The sequence below is a fragment of the Coenobita brevimanus genome, chromosome 39 (genome assembly GCF_032717465.1).
Source record: "Coenobita brevimanus isolate Jiangsu-jjx chromosome 39, ASM3271746v2, whole genome shotgun sequence".
Classification (NCBI taxonomy): Eukaryota; Metazoa; Arthropoda; class Malacostraca; order Decapoda; family Coenobitidae; genus Coenobita; species Coenobita brevimanus.
Window position 1 is genome coordinate 273,698 of NC_136992.1, and position 18,803 is coordinate 292,500.

Genomic DNA, 18,803 nt, shown 5'->3' on the forward strand with positions numbered 1-18,803 from the left:
ATCATCATCCACTCACTTGATGTAGCACTACCTACTTCTTCCTTTCCCCTTATCCTTCTTTTTGTGTCTCCCTTCCTCTCTTCCTATTTCTCCCATTTTTTCTGTCACTTTTATTACTCTTCTTTCCTTTTCAGGTAGCTTTACACTGAGTGACAAGCCTAATGGTTTCCTGTAAGCCAAGGAACCATTGACAGTGATGGGTGGTCACCACATAATCAACCCATATGTGTTCCCTATGTGTCGGGTTGGTGAAGAGTTAGTGTCCCTCCCCATAGAACAAAACCCAAAAACAAATGCTCACCCCTAATGGGAGTATGGTGTCTAGCTATAGACAGAGAGGTTGACTGATGGCTTAAAATCTAAGGCCCTCCGGGACCTGAAACGGTAGTAGTAGTAGTAGTAGTAGCAGCAGTAGTAGCAGTAGTAGTTGTTGTTCCCTAGGCAGTCTGGCCGAACAGCCCCGAGCCCCTTAGGAAGGCCACAACCGAGACCAGGCTTTCCCACAGAGCTCTCAAGGAGTGAATGTTGTGTTGTTGACACAGACAATTGTGGCAATGCAGTCTTCCATAATGTGCTTATTAGTATGGGGTGCTTTGTTGCATCCTGGACAGGCATCAGTGACGGAGTCATCCAGCCTCATCTGATAACTCAAGAGGGCTGGATGATGCTCATATCTCAGCCTGACCAGGTGGACCCTGTCCTTATGAGAGAGATAGGATTCAGAAGGGTGGATATCAGCAAGCTGTGCATGCAGCTGTGCTGCCTTTGAGTGACTGAATGGAGCAGTGAGTGATTTGAGCATGGATATGCCTCTGGAAGCTGGTTTGAGGCAGGCAAGGGGGGAGAGATGACAGTATTTGTGTATGTTACCATGTGCTGGGAGTTGTTTTGATGTTCCTTGGTGTGTGTGGATGTGCTGCCATGTAGAGTAGTGGATGGTGTGGGTTTGTGGAGGCTGCGGCAAGAATTTGTGTGCCTCGCATATCTAGATGATCCTTGACTTTGAGGACTTTGGTTTCTTGGTGTAGGTGGTCTATAGGTGTAGTAGCTGTGCAGCCTGTGATTATTTTTAGGGACTTGTTCTGTATGGTCTGTAGGGTGTTGTAGTGTGTTTTAGTGAGGTCAGAAGCCCAAGCAGGGCTTGCATAATTCATCATTGAACGTATATATTGTTTGTATACTGTGGTGGTGGTTTCTTTGTTGTGTCTGAATGTTGAATGGGGAAGTGACCTTAGGGCACTGAGTCTTGGTGACTGAAAGGGGTAATATGGATCGGCTATTGTCATTGCCTTATAGTAAAAGGGAAATGAAAGAGATAACTGATATTCAATATATTTATTATTCAGGACTAGACCATTCAAAGCAGCTGAATAGAGCACAGAGTCTCACAGTAGAGATATCAAAAAATATAATAAACTATAATGAAATAACAACACAAAATGTGTGTTACCATTTCTAGTTCAATATGAACTCTAAGCTCTCAATAATAAGGCTCTAATAGTTGTTGTTGCCCCAAGATGACAGACACTGTGAAGTAAGGATGGATATTCACTTTCCTTTAATGTAGCTTATGGTCATCTTACTAGAAATTAGCAAATTTATCAGAGAGCAGACAATTCCATTGCAACAAACAGTGAGTTGACTTATGACTTAGAATGCCTAATGAAGCTGTGCTTTTGCTGCAATAATCATCTGATGTTTTTCAGATGCTCTCAAGAGTAAGTGAATAGAAAGTTACGGAACCTGCTATATGGCTGATTCACCAGTGACTGGTAACTATTTCATTTACAGCAGTATTTTAATTTTTTTGTACTGTACTTGGCTGCTTGTTCCATCTGGAAGATAATTTGTTACTGAAACTGGAATCTGAATAAATGTTTTTTCTCTTTAATAAGTGCATTATACTTTACTCTTAGAACCAAATGCTAGAATGAGGCTTAGGCCTGACTTGGAAGTTGGGCTTGGAATGGTTCCTAGACCAAGCTCATGACTTAGTCAGATTGGGTTCACTCAGCTAAATCTGGGCATGTACTGAATCAAGGCTGAAGTATGGCTCACTGGTAAGATTGACTTAAGCCTCAAGGCAGGTTAAAGCCTTGTTGTAGCATTCAGGCCTTAAGGCAAAATTTATTTATTTTTTAGCACAGTTTTCATGTTTTGTCATTTTTTTTTTTCACTGGAAGATTATAATGCAGTTAGTGAAAGAAAAAGTAATCCGTCCTAGTTACATAAGAGCAATTTCATGAGTCTTATAGAAAACTATGGCTCACACTCTAGTCAGCTGCTCACTTTAGTGTATTTTGTGCATATAATAAATAAGTTAAGTGTACTAAAGTTTCAATAATAAATTATTACTTACAGGATAAGTGTAAGAGGTGAGGTAGAAAATACAAAGAAGAGGAAAGAGAGAGATGAGAAGCCATTGATGACACTAATAAACCGAAGAGAGGTAAGCAAAATATAAAGATAAGACAGTGACTTGTAGAAAGAAACCCAAGACCTTAATGTTCCATCAAGATATTAACTTAGTACTTGTATGACATTTGTCAACTCCTGAGGTATGACACTTTCTTGGCTGTTTTCTAGTTATTGGCAATTCAGGCCTTCAGATTTCTTCACAAGTCATACCACTACAGCTATTATGCAAGGCAAATAGTTTTCAAGATGACAGTAAATGATGCAAATAGATACAGTTGTGCACCATAGATTCAACTCACCCTCTACCTGTGTTACTGGCTGAAGGATGTCTTGTCCAGTGTTTAACATCAAATGATGATCTATTATTGGGAGTTCAAAGCTTTTGTTGTTGTTGTTGTTGTTGTTGTTGTTGTTGTGACTGCATGTATAACAGTGTTATTGTGAGCTATTCCTTTTGCAGTCTAACAATGTTTAAAACCATACTCTTAACAATGGATGATAGGTCTTATTAGGTGTGAAATCCTGACACCTTGCCTCCAGTCAGTGGTGGTTCTTGTTGTTACTTAACCCCAGCCTGTCTGGCTGAGCAGACTCATCAACCACAGGTAAGCAACTGCTCCTGAGGGGACATTCTATAGGTATAGTATAGAGCATACATCATGGACGAATCCAGCACCCCCTTGCCGTAGATAGCACCTCACCAGGGTTGGACCAGGGACCCTCCCACTGCCAGGTGCAGGGAAATATGAGGAGGTTGGCTCTTAGGTGAGCAGCTGCTCCACCTAAGGTGCACAGCACCACCATTTGTAGGCTCCCCTTCAGTGCTTCCACCCAATGATAAGGGTAAAGGATGATCAGAAAGTAGGGCACACAAGTGTACAGAGAGACATTACAGAAATTAAGCAGCAAGCATTCATGATACAGTAAGACTGCTAGGTATTTAGAAAAGACAAATAAAAATGTTAAACTGTGGAAGTGATATAAGGGAAACATTAAATTAATCCTAATGAAGCAAAAATAAAATTAATTTTAGCTGAATGGAGATCATCAGACTGAAGAGATACTGATGGAGATCCAGTTTCTGAATCGTTGACCACTTCACTCGCTTGACATATTTTCCATTTTATTCTTACTACCTTCAGATGATTTTATTCAGCCAAAGAATGATTTCATGAATTAGAAAGGTTAGATATAGCCCACATAAACCCCTTCAGTAGTAAAGCTCTTTCCTAAGTTGAATATGATCATCCGATGAGAGATGGAACAAAATAAAAATAAAAAGTCTGCATGTTAGGCTGATAGACTGCTACTCAGCGGGACAAAAACATCCTTCTTTGTAGATGTGAGAATTGATGAAGTTCCAGTACTTTGAGAGGCGTGTGTAGACTCCAGGGTAGCCGGCACGAGCGCACCCCTGGCCCCATGACACTATACCTGTGGGAGCACATAAATCAATAGTTAGTTGTGATGGATATGTGAAAAAATTGAAGTGGAAGTATATGTGGATGTTGCTGTTATTGTTGCTTAGTCCCGGTGTGCCTGGCTGAGCAAGCTTGTTGACTGTAGGTAAGCTACTGCCCTCGTGGGTTTGTCCCATAGGTTCCTTAAACTGTTGATGCTGCTTCTACATCTTAGTGTGGTATGTGCTGTGTAGTGAGGTCAGGATATTGTAAATGAAGGTGAAAATTTTTGAGAGTACTGTATTAATTGAGCATAATTTTATTCATCTTAGATGAGACATCCCAGCTTTAGAAGGAGTCTCAATAACCCCTTCTGTCAGGGTAAACCTTTGCATTCAATTTGGGTGAAATGTCTCTGGGTTGAAAGGATTAATACTGTACTTTGACAGCTCATTGTTTATCTGTCTAGGGATAAATGCTTATATTGTAAGGGGTGGCCACAAACAAATCACCTCTAAGTCACCCTGTTCTCTTCCCTCTCCCCAGCTCTCAACCCTCTCTCTTATATATCTCTCCATCCCATCCCCCTAGCTCACAGTTGAGCAAAACTGTCTGGCACAGTATTCATCCAAATGTAATGTAAAATCTAACATTGTACTATGAATGGAACAATCAAGTGAAGCCTGACAATTTTCATTTTTTCATATTAACCAAACCTGCTAGATACCATCCAGAATACTGTACCAAGATAACTTCACAGAACCAAAGTGGTGATGATAGAGAGACCATGCAGTTCAGTACAGTACTGGGACTGCTGAATATAGAGAGGAAAGAATGTCAGCTGTTGAAAAAAAAACGCTAAACGTAGAGAGGCAAGGATGTTAGGTATTGAAAGAGATTTACTGAACTTACCAATGATTTCAATCTTCCCTTTCTTGGGATTCCTGTAGAGGAGAGGGCCACCACTGTCACCCTGTTGAGGATAGATGGCTCACATTACAACTTGGTCATCATCATCATCATCATCATCATCATCGTCATCAACATCATCATCATCGTCATCACCTTCAACGTTGTCATAAAACTTTTCTCCATCCCTTCACCATTATGATTTCATGGGCTTCTCACTCTGCTCACTTTACATCCTCTCTTCTTCGCTTTCAGCTCTTTCTCCCCTTGCCCTCTCTTAACCTTTATTCTCCTTTCCTTTCTCCTTAACTTTTCCTCCATCCTTCATTTTCTTTTTTTGTTCTCATCATTTCTTTCTTTTCCAGTCACTTCCCATCTTCCCATATGCTTATATAGTATCTGACTTTCTCCTTTTCCCTTCTTCATCTTTTATCTTTTAGTTTTCCTCACCTCTCATTCTCTTCCTTTTCCCACTCCTTTATATTTCCTTACCTTTCATCACCTCTCAGCTCCTTTTCTCCCCCTCTCACCACTCACACATCCCAGTCAGCCCCACCTAACGTAGTCTTTTTTTGTTTTTTAAATAACAGAACAGAGGAAAGAAAAACAAATAAAAAAAATAATAATCCATACACCAGATTACTGGAGTCCTCCATTCATAAAGAATCTGTATTGGACTTGAACAGCTGCAAGTTGAAGTTCGGGGGGAAACAACTCTGTGGAAGCGAGTTCTAAATAGTTGCAGTTCGGGGAATAAAAGATTTCAGATAGGCGGAAGTTCTGCAATATGCCAGTGTTACATTTCAGTCATGAGCGCTACCAGATGCCTGTGTAGCACAATGGAAGACATAGAGAGGTGGCACAATGGATGCAACTTCGTCTGAGCATTTGCCATAAAAGTAATACCATTGGTACCATTGCTCCTCTCTCTTCGCGGCTCCAGCTCATCTGTCACCACCTCCTTCTTGTCTCAACTTTCATTGCCCATACACCGTTTCTCCTTCCATTATTCTCTTCTGCATTACTTTACACCAACCATAACCTCTGTATCTCGCTTATCATTGTTCATTCCTTTCCTCACTTTTATTCCTTATCATCTCTTCCCAGCCTCACCCCTCACTGTTGTCCCATAGCATCACTTTCCTTTCTAATCCCTCGCTACCCCTACTGCACCATATCACTCACACTCACCAACGTATTTCACCCTTCACTGTTCCCTCCCACCTCGTCCCTCACCATTTTCTCCCTGCATCACCCCTCACCGTCCATACCATGCCTACACACTTCACATATCCTACCTCACCCATCACCAATTCTTCTGTCTTAACTCTATCTCTCCCTTCCTGCATCCTTCATCATCCCTAACCTATCTCACCTCTCGCTGTCCCTATACCCTCTTTATTCTAATTTGGTTTAAAACTATCATCTCTCCATCTTGAATGCTGAGTTATAACAATAGATCAACACTAGAATATGTCACTAGTCATGACGAAGTGCTACAGAATGGATGTAGAACGAAAATCTGGGATAAGTTAATTATACCCTTCCTCATCCCTCCCCAACCCTCCATCCCTTCAGTCTTACCTGGCAGGCGTCGATCTTGCCTTGGTCATATCCGGCACACATCATATTCTCAGTGATCTCATCGGGTTTGTAATTCTTGGTCTTGCACTCGGCGTTGCTAATGATAGGAACGTTCACTTGGCGTAGAACCTGGCTGGCCTGCCCATCCTCACTCTGGCGACCCCACCCCGCCACAGTACCGTTTGCCCCTACGTAGTCTGCTAGGTCTATGGGAGAGAGGGCGGGATTAGCTGAGAGAGAGAGAGAGAGAGAGAGAGAGAGAGAGAGATACATAATTATAAGTTATTTTCCACTCCTTGTTCTAAATTACGTCTTAATAATCTCACTTGCAACTCGAAATCATCGTAGAGATTCTCAGGAATGATAAAGGTGCTCATAATCCTACATCACATCACACCACACTATGCCACACCACACCACACTACACCACAGCACACCACACCACACCACACCACACCACACCACACCACACCGCACCACACTAGGCTACACCACACCATACTCCACTGTACAACACCACAAAACACAACACACCACGCCACATCACACTCCACACTACACCACAGCAGCTTTACCGTCGTACTTCTTAACACACTGCACAGTTTTTACCACCATACACCACCGCACACTAAACCACACCCTCCCGAACACACAAATACCACACACCAACCCCCATCACACTTCACACCACACAACCACACCTCATAGTCATAAACCACACTACCTCACACGTCACCAGCTCCAAGCAATAATCCTCAACATCAGGCAGACAGACTGGCCTGATGTTTTTGCTAATAGTAATAGGTTGGTCAGACTTAGTAACGCCCATGTCATTGCTGCAGGGACGGTGACTGTAGCTCTTGTGAGGCCACCATGATCACACCACCTCGCCACAGCTGACGACCACACTCTGCACTACACCACCTCATGACACCTCGTAATCACACACCACACCATACCCTACAACCACACACTACACCACACCTTCACCAACTGACTCATTTACACATCGCACCACACACCCTACCACATCATCTCATGCTATCTTACAACCACCCACTGGACTACATCACCTCATGGCACCTCAAAAACTCACCACACCACACCACACCTCACAGCCACACACCCCACCATACCAACTCACGACACATCACAATCATCCTCTGCACTGCACTACCGCATGACACCCCACAAGAATACCACAACAAACACTACAGCCACACACCACACCACTCACTCCACCACACCACACACTCCACCGCACCAACTCATGACACCTCACAGCCACACACGCTGCACCTCCCCACACACTATAGCCACGCACCAGGCCACACTACAGCCACACACTCTACTTCGCACCAACACACACCTCACCAAGCCTCAACAGACTCTTGGTACTAACCATCTTCACTAGGCAGACAAACAGGCCTGATGTTCCTGCTAAAGATGACAGGTCGGTCCATCTTGATAACCCCGATGTCGTTGTTGTAGGAGCGGCGACTGAAGCTCTTGTGCGCCCACCAAGACCCTACCTTGCGCACCGCTCGGGACTCCTCGCTGGTGTCACTCTTGTTGTACGACCCCAGAACAATCTCCACACGGGACATGGTCACTCTGAGGTACACACAAGGACACATTGAAGATGGCCTCGTGCAGGTATGTTCTTATTTAATTTTGTCTCTCTTATAATTACATAGAATTAACCCAGGGAAAATACGTGACCCTACCCTTTCCTCCTTCCCGAAACCCTTTTAATCTCCACGCATGACATTTTCACCCCAAGATACACGCAAGGGCTTTAGCAATATGGTCTCAGCTTACTCTCAATCTTCGTTATAAATCAGAGATGTGTTCCAAAACATCACTTTTTTTTGTATAAAGCGTGTACTTTAAGTAAGGAGAACGTGGCATATCAGCATTATAGGGAGTATGGGAACTGCAGTAGGCAATCTTTTTTTTTTTTTTTTAAATGTCGAGAGCCATTGTATTTTATCTTTCATGTCAAACAAACCTGGGGGGAAGAGGGTAACCCAACCCCTGACCCTGCTACCCTTTCCTTCTCCCTCTACCCTTTGCTTTTCTCACTGTTCGATTTATTGTGTGGCAGTGATGAAATAATGCTTCTTGACCAGTGAGGGATAACAGCACTTCCATCCCTCTCTAAACCCTGAGTCCTGTATAATACTACCTTCTTCTCCCCAAATCCCACTCTTTCATCCTCCTCCTCCCCTCCGGCTCCTCACTGCTTGATGCAGTGAGTCATGGTGATGTGAAATTACTTGTTGACCAATGATACCCAATTATACGGCTTTGAATCCCCTTTCCACTTCTTTCTGAACAATCCCTTTCTCTGTAAACCCCTCCGTTCCCGACTGCTTAATAAGATGTGTAGCTGAGAGAGTAGCTTCCCATTATCTCTAGGTGCACCACACGGTAGCCCCTTTCTAAACCTATATCCAAGCCTCTAAAATCCGTATACTCTTTTCTGCCCTCCAAATCCCACCCCTTTCCTCTTTGCTTGATGCCACACACACTACTCATCGCACTGACCCTCATAATATTCATCTCATTTCTTGATATAGTGTGCAGCTGTGATAAGAAAGCATTTGTTGACCAGTGATGTCCCACGGTCCAGTGGTAGACCCTTCTCTAAACCATTTTCTAAGCATCTGAACCTTTGTAAGACTCCTTTCTGGCTTTAAAATTTCCCCTGCTCCTCGCCGCTTAATACAACCTGCAGCTGTGATAAAAAAGTACTCTGTATGGCCAACGATGCCCCGCGTTACAGTTATAAGCCCGTCTTTAAAAATTTTCTAAGCATCTGAGTCTTTGTACGATTGCCGTCTGGCTTTAAAAATCTCCTTGTTGCTCACCGCTTAATACAATGTGCAGCTGTGATAAGGTAGTACTCGTTGACCAGTGATGCGCCACAGTACAGCTTGCCCCTGTAGTGCAGCGATGCCAGCCAGGGGTACTCCCACTGTCGTGTTGGTTGGCCGCCCACCACACGCGGTTCGCGGTTTGGCTCTCCACACTCTGTTGCAAAGAAGACAGTTTTGAGCTGCCCTGAGAGGAGAAGTGATGGAGAAATAGCTCATTGCGAGGGGAATATGAGGGGAAAATAGCACAGAATGAGGAGGAAATAGCACCCTGTTTCCAAATTGAGTATAGTAACAGTGAACACTCGATAAAAAGATATTAACATGCTGAGGGAAACAAACTCTAGCGCAAAGAGGAAGCAATATTGAGTTGCTCTATGGAGAAAATGACGAAAAATAGCAAAATATGAGTGAAGAATGACAGGAAATATGAAGAAGCTAATAATGATGAAAATAGCACATTGATAACAAATAAAAGGAATTATTATGGTAACAATAAGCTTAAGAAGAGAGAGATCGTAGCAAAAGAGAGGAGAATAAAAGAAAGAGGAGAGGAAGACATTGAAGAGGGAGGGATGGAAAAGATTAGGCGAAGAGAGGAAATAGTAAGGAAGAGGGAAAACAGGAGGGGAAGAGAAAAAAAAAGGAGTAGAAATGAAAAGGGTTGGGGATGGGGGGGGATAGTGAAGAGTGAAAGGAGGTCATGAGGAGAGGTGGTGAGGAGGGAAGGAGGAAAAATAAGGAGAGAGAGAGAGAGAGAAGAGAGAGAGAGAGAGAGAGAGAGAGGTTCATTTTAAATACTACATCCTTACATTCTCATATGTGTTATTTTTATCGTTTTAGTATCGATATAGTTTGCATTGGTAACATAGAAAAGGACTGAGGTGTAATGTGCAGAGTAAATTGCTAAGGAAGAGGTGTTACGAAGCCTGCCTTTCCAACTATAGTTCAATATTACAAAATTTTCGTCCTTTTACATACTATTTACCGTAGCTCAGGGTCAGAAGAAGACAATACTACGGGTCTGTATCTCTAAGAGCAGCACCATCGTCTAGTCTTATTACAACTCAGCATTCAAGATGGAGAGATAGCAATTTTGCGCCTAGTTAAAGTGAACCGAGTACAGCTAATGACAAAAAGACTTACTGAAGCCCCTGCAGACACTGTCACAAGCCCCTCTCATGCGAAGTCGAGGATCCACACCCTGAAAAGAACACACAAGCAACTTAGTAATGCGAACCTCATACAGAATATCACATCAAATTAAACTAGCGATTGCCCTCTACGCCATGAGAACGTCTTTTTCATTTTGTTATAGATAACGTCATACTGTTTGGGAGACCCCATCCTTGTGAAGTGGTTAGTGAATGTTATATCCAACCCCTTCGATTTGGAAAGTCTCACTAAATCTGAATGAGATCGACTGAAGACAGCAAGAATAGCAGTGATACTAACTGCAAGCCAGTGCTCATCGGAACGTGAACCCGGGGAATTGCAGGTCCAGTTTACCCTATCCCTGTTCACCATCTTCCTTTCGGAAGATAGGGAGGGATCTGAGGGGTGCTTATATAACCGGGTAGCAGAGCAGCTCGGTTATACCAGTGCCATCGCATGAAGGCGTCCCTCACCAGCATCATAACAAGAATAAAGTAACTAACTCAACATTGTAGCGAACAGGATGCAGATAGCATAAACACGTGTAATGCAATATAAATTTCATTAGTTCGATAAGAGAAAAGTATTATCATGATACAGACAAAAAATGAAGAAAGTAATATCCAGCTTTGATAAGGCTGAAAACTGGAAAGTAGGATTAGTGAGAGATGGTAATTATTATTTACTCTAAGCCGGAGTAACCTGAATTTACAGCTGATAGCCAATATTCTGTGTTACGCAAGTGCTTCTCTGGGGTCATTCTCATGGGTCCTCTACAGCGCTACTGTTGTGTCTTCGTCTTTGCGTGACATGTGTTGTGCAGTGCTCAGTAATGTGGGTGATATTTTCAAGATATTCCTTCGCAAAGTTTTCGTTCACTACAAACTCCTTATACCAACAACTAACGTCTTTCCACCAAAGTGTCTGTACACATAAATACTGCTTCCTCAACTGCAAGCACATTCTACCAGCAACAATTGACATCCTACTAACAAAGCGACGATGATAAATCTAAATATTGCATTCACTACAAACACACTGTACCAACAAAGTGACAGAGTGAAGTGGAAAGTTCATGATATTCATGCAAACTCTCTTAATCTTGGTATTTTGGGGTATGTTTGTCGAGCGAGAGTTGTTTGCCAGTGTTCAACAGGGTATCACCAGTTTGTTAAAAGTTTTTGTCATTTTTCTTTCTCTTTTCTTTTTTCTTTATTTTAATTCTCCATATTTTAGATTTTTGTTGAAGATTTGAGTACCTGGCGTCATTTTTATTATCTTCTCTGCCAGTTTCTCATTATTTTATTTTGATAGAAGATTTTTTTTTCCCCGATCTAGAAAGGTTAGATACTCGTATAGCCTACATTAACTCCTTTACTACTGAGGTGCTTCCCTGTGCTGAATGAATATGTTATGTGGGATTTCCTTGGTACTTTAGCTTTCTTTATTCGGGTATTTGTGAGTGTGTTAGGCGTGTTGAAGTGAGAGTTGTTTGCCAAGGTTCAACAGGACATACATCACGAGAGGTTCCTGGTGTGCTGTGGCATTTATTTGGTGCCTCGTGGATCCTGTCTCATCCCCTGCCTCTCCCTGCCTTCCCCATCACCTGACTTACCCCATGTCTCATCCTGTCTTACCCCCTGCCTTACCTTTCTTTACTCCTTACCTCACCCTGCCTTACCATACCTCATCCTTTGCCTCACCTGTCTTACCACTAACTCACCCTTCCTTACCCCCATACTTAACACTCCCTTACCTAACGTCTGTCTTATCTTTATCTAAACAAATGTCTATCATACCTTTGCTTCGTATCTGCCTTGTATCCATTATAATCCTGCAGTACCAATGCCATAATTTCTTGACTCCTGCCTAATCTTGCCGTACCCCTGCCTAACCAATATATGCCTCTGCTGAACCAGTGTCTACCTTATCCTTGTAGTACAATTGGGGGGAAAAAAAAGTTGCCTAATATTTTACCTCTTCTTGTCATTTTCCTCTGGTGACTTTTATTCTTAAGCTGAGAGATGCTGGACATGTTTCTCTAGCTGTAGCTACAAAAGTTCGCCTGATATTTCACCACTTCTTGTTATTTTCCTCTAATGGCTAATATTCCTGAAGAGAGAGAGGGTTGGTACGTTCGTCTGCCTGTAGATGATACTTTCTGACGTGATGCGTCAGGGAGGAAAATTACTGACATACCCTAAGTGTTAAACGGACGCAGTAGAATAGCAGGCAGACTTTCGTGCCTGACTGCTTTTTCTTAACTCTTTTTCCCCTTTCCTCTCTCCTTTTCCTCTTATCTCTTTTCCTCTCATCTTTTTCTCTACTCTCTCTTGTGGCTTCTCTCTTCGTCTTTCGCTCTTTAATACCTCTGCCATAACTCTTCCTCACTTCATCATTTCTCTCCCACCTGTCTCCTCCTACACATTCCATATTCTTTCCATTCCACTTTCACATCCCCCACCTCCCGCCCCATATTACATTTCTTTCTTTTTTTTTTCTTAATTTTCACACTCCAGCCTCCTCCCCTCCCTCTCACTTTGCTTACTCCCCCTTCCCTCCCTATATACCCCCCTCCCCTCCCAGTATTCCACCCTGTTTCCTATTCTATTCTCGTTCAGCCCTTCTCCCCCCTTACCTATCTTGCACCCTCCCGCTCCCCCTCCCTCCCTATTCAGCATCCCGTTTCCTTTCATATACTCCTTTCCTTTAACCCGTCCCCTCCCCTCCCCTCCTCTCCCTTATCCCCTACCCTTTCACTTTCCCTTCCCCTTTCCCTCTTCCCTTTCCCTTCACCCCTCCCGACTCTATTACTTACTCTCTCTCCCTTTCCCCTCTTCAACCTCCTCCCCTTCCCCTCCCCTGTACCCTCTCCTCCCTGCACATTTTATAACCAGCCCCTGTTTCTATGCTACCTCTTCTCCCCTCCCCACCCCTATCTTACAGTTTGCCATACTTTCCCTCTCATTCCCTACCTCCTCTTCTCCCCCTCCCTTCTTCCTTAACTCCCTCTCCCCCCGCACCACCACATCCCTTGCCTCCTCCTCCATTCACACTTCCCTTCCTTGCTCTCCACCCTAGCTATTCCCTCTCCGTTTCTATCTATTCCATTCCCTCCTCCCTTCTTGCGTACCTCTCTTCATTACCCAACCCCTCTCCTTCCTTCCTTCCCTTCCCCCCCTCTGTCGCATATTCCAACTTCCCTATCTCCTCCCTTTCTTTATCTCTCAGTCTAGCCCTTCACCCTCTGCTTCTCCTCCCTTTCCCCTCCCCCTCCCCCTCCCCACACTACTTCACCTTCTCCCCCTCCCTTTTTTTACCATATCCCCTCCAATTCTAACCCTCCCTTCCACTTTCCTCTCCCCCCTTCCTAGTCTCCCTTCTCCCTCCCTTCTCTTACTCCTCTACCACCCTCTCCCCTCTCCCTGTCTTCCCTCCTTTTCTCTTCTTCCTTCTCTCTCTCCCTCCCCTCAACACTCCAGCCTCCCCTCCTCTTTCCATCTTCATCCCTTCCCCTCCTTTCCTTTCCATCCCCTCCCTCCTTCCTCCCCTCCCTTCCCCTTTCCCTATACTCCAGCATCCTTCTCCCCTTCTCTCCGTATATCTTCTCTCCCCTCCCATCTCCCCTCCCCCTCCCCTTCCCTCCCCCTACCTCACCTTCCTCTCTCCACCCAAGCTTTCTCGCAACTGGTTAGAGACTTTTGTATTTGAACATTCATCTCTCTCTCTCTCTCTCTCTCTCTCTCTCTCTCTCTCTCTCTCTCTCTCTCTCTCTCTCTCTTGTATTCTCTTTATATTTTCTTCTATCGCCCTACCTCTCTTCTCTGCTCCACTCTCTTTCCGTCCCTCTTCCCTCATATTTCTTTTCTTTGCTGCTTCCCTCCACCTTATCTTCTCAATCTTTTCTATTCTCTCTTAACCTCTCCTGTCATTTCTCTCCTCTCCTACCTCCTCATCCCTCTCCTCTCATTTCCAACCAATTCTTTCTCCTCTCTCCTCTCCCTTTCACTTCCCTCCTCCCTACCTTCTCTCCTGCCTCTTCTTGGCTCTCCTCTCTTCCTCTTTATCTTTCTCAGCTCTCTAATTTTCTCCACTTCATAACCACACATCCTCTGTCATTAGTGTTTGTACCTCTTCATTTCTCTCTCATTGTTTTTACTACTCCCCCTCGCCTCCCTCCCTCGTGTACTTTCCCTCCTCTCTCTCTCTCTCTCTCTCTCTCTCTCTCTCTCTCTCTCTCTCTCTCTCTCTCTCTCATAATAATAATAATAATAACAACAGTAATAATAATAATAATGATTTTATATCGTTTGCAGGGAACATACATATAATTATAACAAAAATATATCTTACAGCATTATGCCTTTTTATTCTATATCTTTTGTTGATTTAATTTCATTTTTGGACAAACCTCTTATCGTGAAGGGAATAAAAAGATGACGATAAGGTCTGTATGTCTATGTAACCATTGCTATCTTTCTTTCTCTGTCACTCCCCTCGCCACCTGTCTACCCCTTACCCTCTAGCTGTCAGTCTGAGGTGAGTTAGACGTGTGGTGAAAGCATCCTTTGACCTCACAGTCTTTGGTACTTTTGCTCTCCCTCTCTCTCTCTCTCTCTCTCTCTCTCTCTCTCTCTCTCTCTCTTGCATTGAAAGGATGTAGAGCCGTAGCACTGTCATATTCTTCCACCGATTTGACTGAAAGAAGCAGCAACAGGATTCAAATCTAGGCCAAGTTAAAGTAAAAAGGAGTATACCCGAACCGACCCCAGTGCCCGGAAATACCACACTTCTTGCAGGTACGCAGCAAAAGCAACCTGTCGACGTTTCTTACGACCTCGTACGCTTTTTCGTCATTTCTCACTCCAAATCAACGTTTTATTGTTAGATTTCGATGTTCTACGTATGAAGTAAGCTATTTGTCTTGTCCAAAACACACACACACACACACACACACACACACACACACACACACACACACACACACACACACACACACACACACACACACACACACACGCACACACGGAGAATCTTGAGATTTATGAGTAGGTGGAGTTGGTAGCTAATTTCTCGATCCTTCTTAAAATTCATCCTGCATTGACTATTATTATTATTATTATTATTATTATTATTATTATTATTACTACGATACATATACGACAAAGTACGATAGCGAATAGAAAAGTATTTAAGAACGCTACTATGTGAAAACCTCTCTGCGAAATGTGTTGCATGTGAAGTTTACAATCTTTTTTTATATATTCTTATTTATTTACCTCTTATTTGTTATTTTTTGTGGCATAAGGCTATAAACTCTTGCCATTTTTTATCATGGGTTATTTTAGCCGTAGGTTCCCGGACAATAGAGTTTGGTGTTTCATAGACGTAAAGAGACCATCTTGCAAGTGAAACCCCAGATATATATGAAAGTACTCTTTGAAGATGAGGCCTTACAAAAAAATTCATGAATCCTTTTCCCTAAGAATGGGGTCCATTAAAGTTCATGAAATAATCTGACGTTAAGTAGAATTAAAAAAAAAAGAGGCATCGTAATGAAGGCGTTGCGAGTGACAAGTTCTGGTCAGAGAAGGCCTTCCTTCGGCCAGGCAAGTGGATGCGCCAGGCTATTATATCGGTACCGTCACAAGAATGGAGGAGAAAATTGGTCGTCGTAGTGAAGGTGTGAGGTGAGAGGTAATGAGGTCAAGGTGCTGAGGAAGTGGAGAAAGTGACCATCCAGGTGTTTGAACCCTCACCTCCAGGAAGTCCTTTATGCCTTAGTTTTGCTGCACCAGAGGATTTTAAACTACTTGTCTTCAGTTCTGGGGCAAACTTTTTATCACATTTTTGCCGCTGTCAGAGAATAATACTCGCATGGATATTAGGATCGAGTTGATATCGGATTAGGAGGTCGTCTAGAACCTCCTCCTAACCGGCTTATTTTATTTTATTCTTGTGATGTATGTGGATGTGTTCGGTCTTAGTGGTAGTTCGGTTTGCACTGTACGTGAGTGATGATGTAAAGAAAGGCAGATGCGGCACTGCATGTTGGAGTGTCCATAGGAAGAGCGGGAAAGGTGTGGAAATTATGAATGAGGTGGATTTGTATGTGTAAGAAACGACACCAAAACAAATTTAACAGAGACTAAGGTAGATCTTTGCAAATAATGAAGTCACGGGCTGCATAGTGAGGATGGCTAGTCAGGAAATGGAGAACGCGGGTTTCTTCAGATATTTAAGAAGTGTGATGAGCAAGGACGGAAGTTTAGAAGATGAAGTGCGAGAAAGAGTATACAGCAAGGTAGAAAGGTTGCTGGTACACTAAGAGTGGTGATACGGAATAGGGAAGTCAGCCTGGAAATGAAGAGGTCGTTACATGATAGCACTGGAATGCCCACTGTTACATATGGCTGTGAAGCCTGGACTTTGCTGCAAGGACACAGTTCAAGAAGGGTGGGGATGAGGTATGTGAGAAGAGCATGTGGAGTTCCTGAGTTACGTGGAGAGAGACCGACACAGAAGGAAGTTCGGGAATGTTGTGGTGTTGATGAGACTGTCTGGTCATGTGGGGCGAATAAGAATGAAAGACTGACTAGGAGAGTGTGTGTGAATGAGGTGGAGAGAGAAAGAGGGAGAGGGAAACTGAGGATGAGGTAAAAAGACTGAGTGGAGAGGTGTAAGAGTAAGAGTGGATTTAGGAGGAAGAGCAGTAAGCAGGAGTAGAGAATGATGTGGAGGCAATTCGTCTGTGGCCACCCCTTACGTGATTGAGGCACCTCCAGCTACTACAATAGCGTCCGCAACCCAGGCGCTGACTTCGCCGGGAAAGTTACAATAGAAAGCGGTGGTATCTTCGGCTCTGTGTGTGTGTGTGTGTGTGTGATAGTGAAAGCACCAATATTCTGGCTGTGCTTGAAGTTCCGCCATCTAGATCACCACAAACTAGGGTACAGGTTCAACTCCTGGGACTCTTAGGTAAAAAATGGATGTCATTTAGCGTTTTGAGAAAGATGGTCCTCTCTCCCTCTCTCTCTCTTTCTTTCTTTCTTTCTCTCTCTCTCTCTCTCTCTCTCTCTCTCTCTCTCTCTCTCTCTCTCTCTCTCTCTCCCTCTAACCAGAACGCGAGTCAGTGAGCACTCAACATAAATTTGATATGAATAATAACATCCTTTGTTTTATAATATTCTTGGTTGCTTAGAGAGAGAGAGAGAGAGAGAGAGAGAGAGAAAGGTAGGGGAGGGAGGGAAGGAGGGAGAGGAAGGGAGGGAGGGGAGAAAGTTAGACCTCTTCCATCCTTCCTTCCTGTATTACGCAACCCCACCACTACATTACCTCACAACACATTACTTCCGACCTACCGCAGAACACCCGCAAAAGAAAAAAAATAATTACTGTCATTAATTTTCCTTGACGTAGCTTACTTTTTAGTTATTTTTTCATTTATATTATTAGAGGAATGGTATAAAACTAACGGCCTTCGCTCTTTTCCTGAATCGCTCTTAAACACACAGGCTCCTATGACTCTTAGGTGAGTGAAATCGTTTGGCGAAATGCTGCCACGAGAAATTACAATGTGTGTTGGTAGTGTGAGTGCCTTGTGAGCATCCACCCTACAATCTCAGTGGCACTCGAACCCACTCCAGGGAGATCCCCGAGCGTGAGAATGCTAAACAGACCGAGCCACCTTTCAGTGCTTGCCCACAGTGCTTGCCCACCCCTTCACCACGGAAGCCTCCACCAGGTCCCCACTCATCACGTGACTAGCGGAATCATACTACCATCACAGTTACCTCTCATAAACACACAAACCCTCCTCACCCTTCCCTACCTTCCTTCCCTTTCCCTACTCTCGTTACCCTATCCTCGTCTCTTGATCTCCTTCCCTCTCTCCTGTGCTCATCCCTTCACCCTTCTCCTTTTCCTCTTTTCCTCTTTCTTTACGATCTTCTCTATCTTAACCTCCTTTCCCCCTCACCTACCCACCTCCCTCTGCTTCCTTCCTTTCCCTTCCCCCATCCACCTCTTCTACCCTACCCTCATCTCTCTCCTATCCCTCCCCTACTTCTCTACCATCTCTCCTCTCATACCCTCCATCCCCTTTCCCCTGCCCACCTCTCTCTCCTTTCCTCCTTCCCGCTCTCTTACCCCTTTCCCTCTGCCCTACCGTCAACCCTCTCATATCCTCCTTCCCCCTCCCTTTCCCTCATCTTCCTGCTTTCCTATCCTCGTCTTTGACCCAAGGAATATTTACATTACCTATAACCTATCGTATAACAAAACAACCTCTAAGGACCAATAGAACTGTTACTGTTTGTTTACCTTTGTATTCCTTTGTACTTCCCTGCTCTTTCCCTCCCTCTTTCCTACCCTTCTCACTCATCTAGCCTCCTGTCCCTCCCCTGCCATCATACCTAACCTTCCTCCCTCTCTCCCTCTCCTTCCCTCTATCCTCCTC

The 18,803-nt window shown here is 43.8% G+C and overlaps 1 protein-coding gene across 1 annotated transcript in view; it reads right to left on the reverse strand.

Moving 5' to 3' along the window:
* Window positions 1-3,724: 3,724 nt before the first annotated feature.
* The window catches only part of LOC145396704 (trypsin-1-like), an 18,266-nt gene continuing 3,187 nt past the window's right edge, over window positions 3,725-18,803 (reverse strand). The window contains exons 2-7 of the mRNA XM_080269991.1: window positions 10,337-10,394; window positions 9,185-9,377; window positions 7,714-7,925; window positions 6,312-6,508; window positions 4,731-4,791; window positions 3,725-3,852 (exon numbers count right to left, since the gene is read on the reverse strand). Coding sequence (XP_080126117.1) covers window positions 3,725-3,852; window positions 4,731-4,791; window positions 6,312-6,508; window positions 7,714-7,925; window positions 9,185-9,377; window positions 10,337-10,394 — 849 coding nt within the window. The remainder of the gene's footprint in view (window positions 3,853-4,730; window positions 4,792-6,311; window positions 6,509-7,713; window positions 7,926-9,184; window positions 9,378-10,336; window positions 10,395-18,803) is intronic.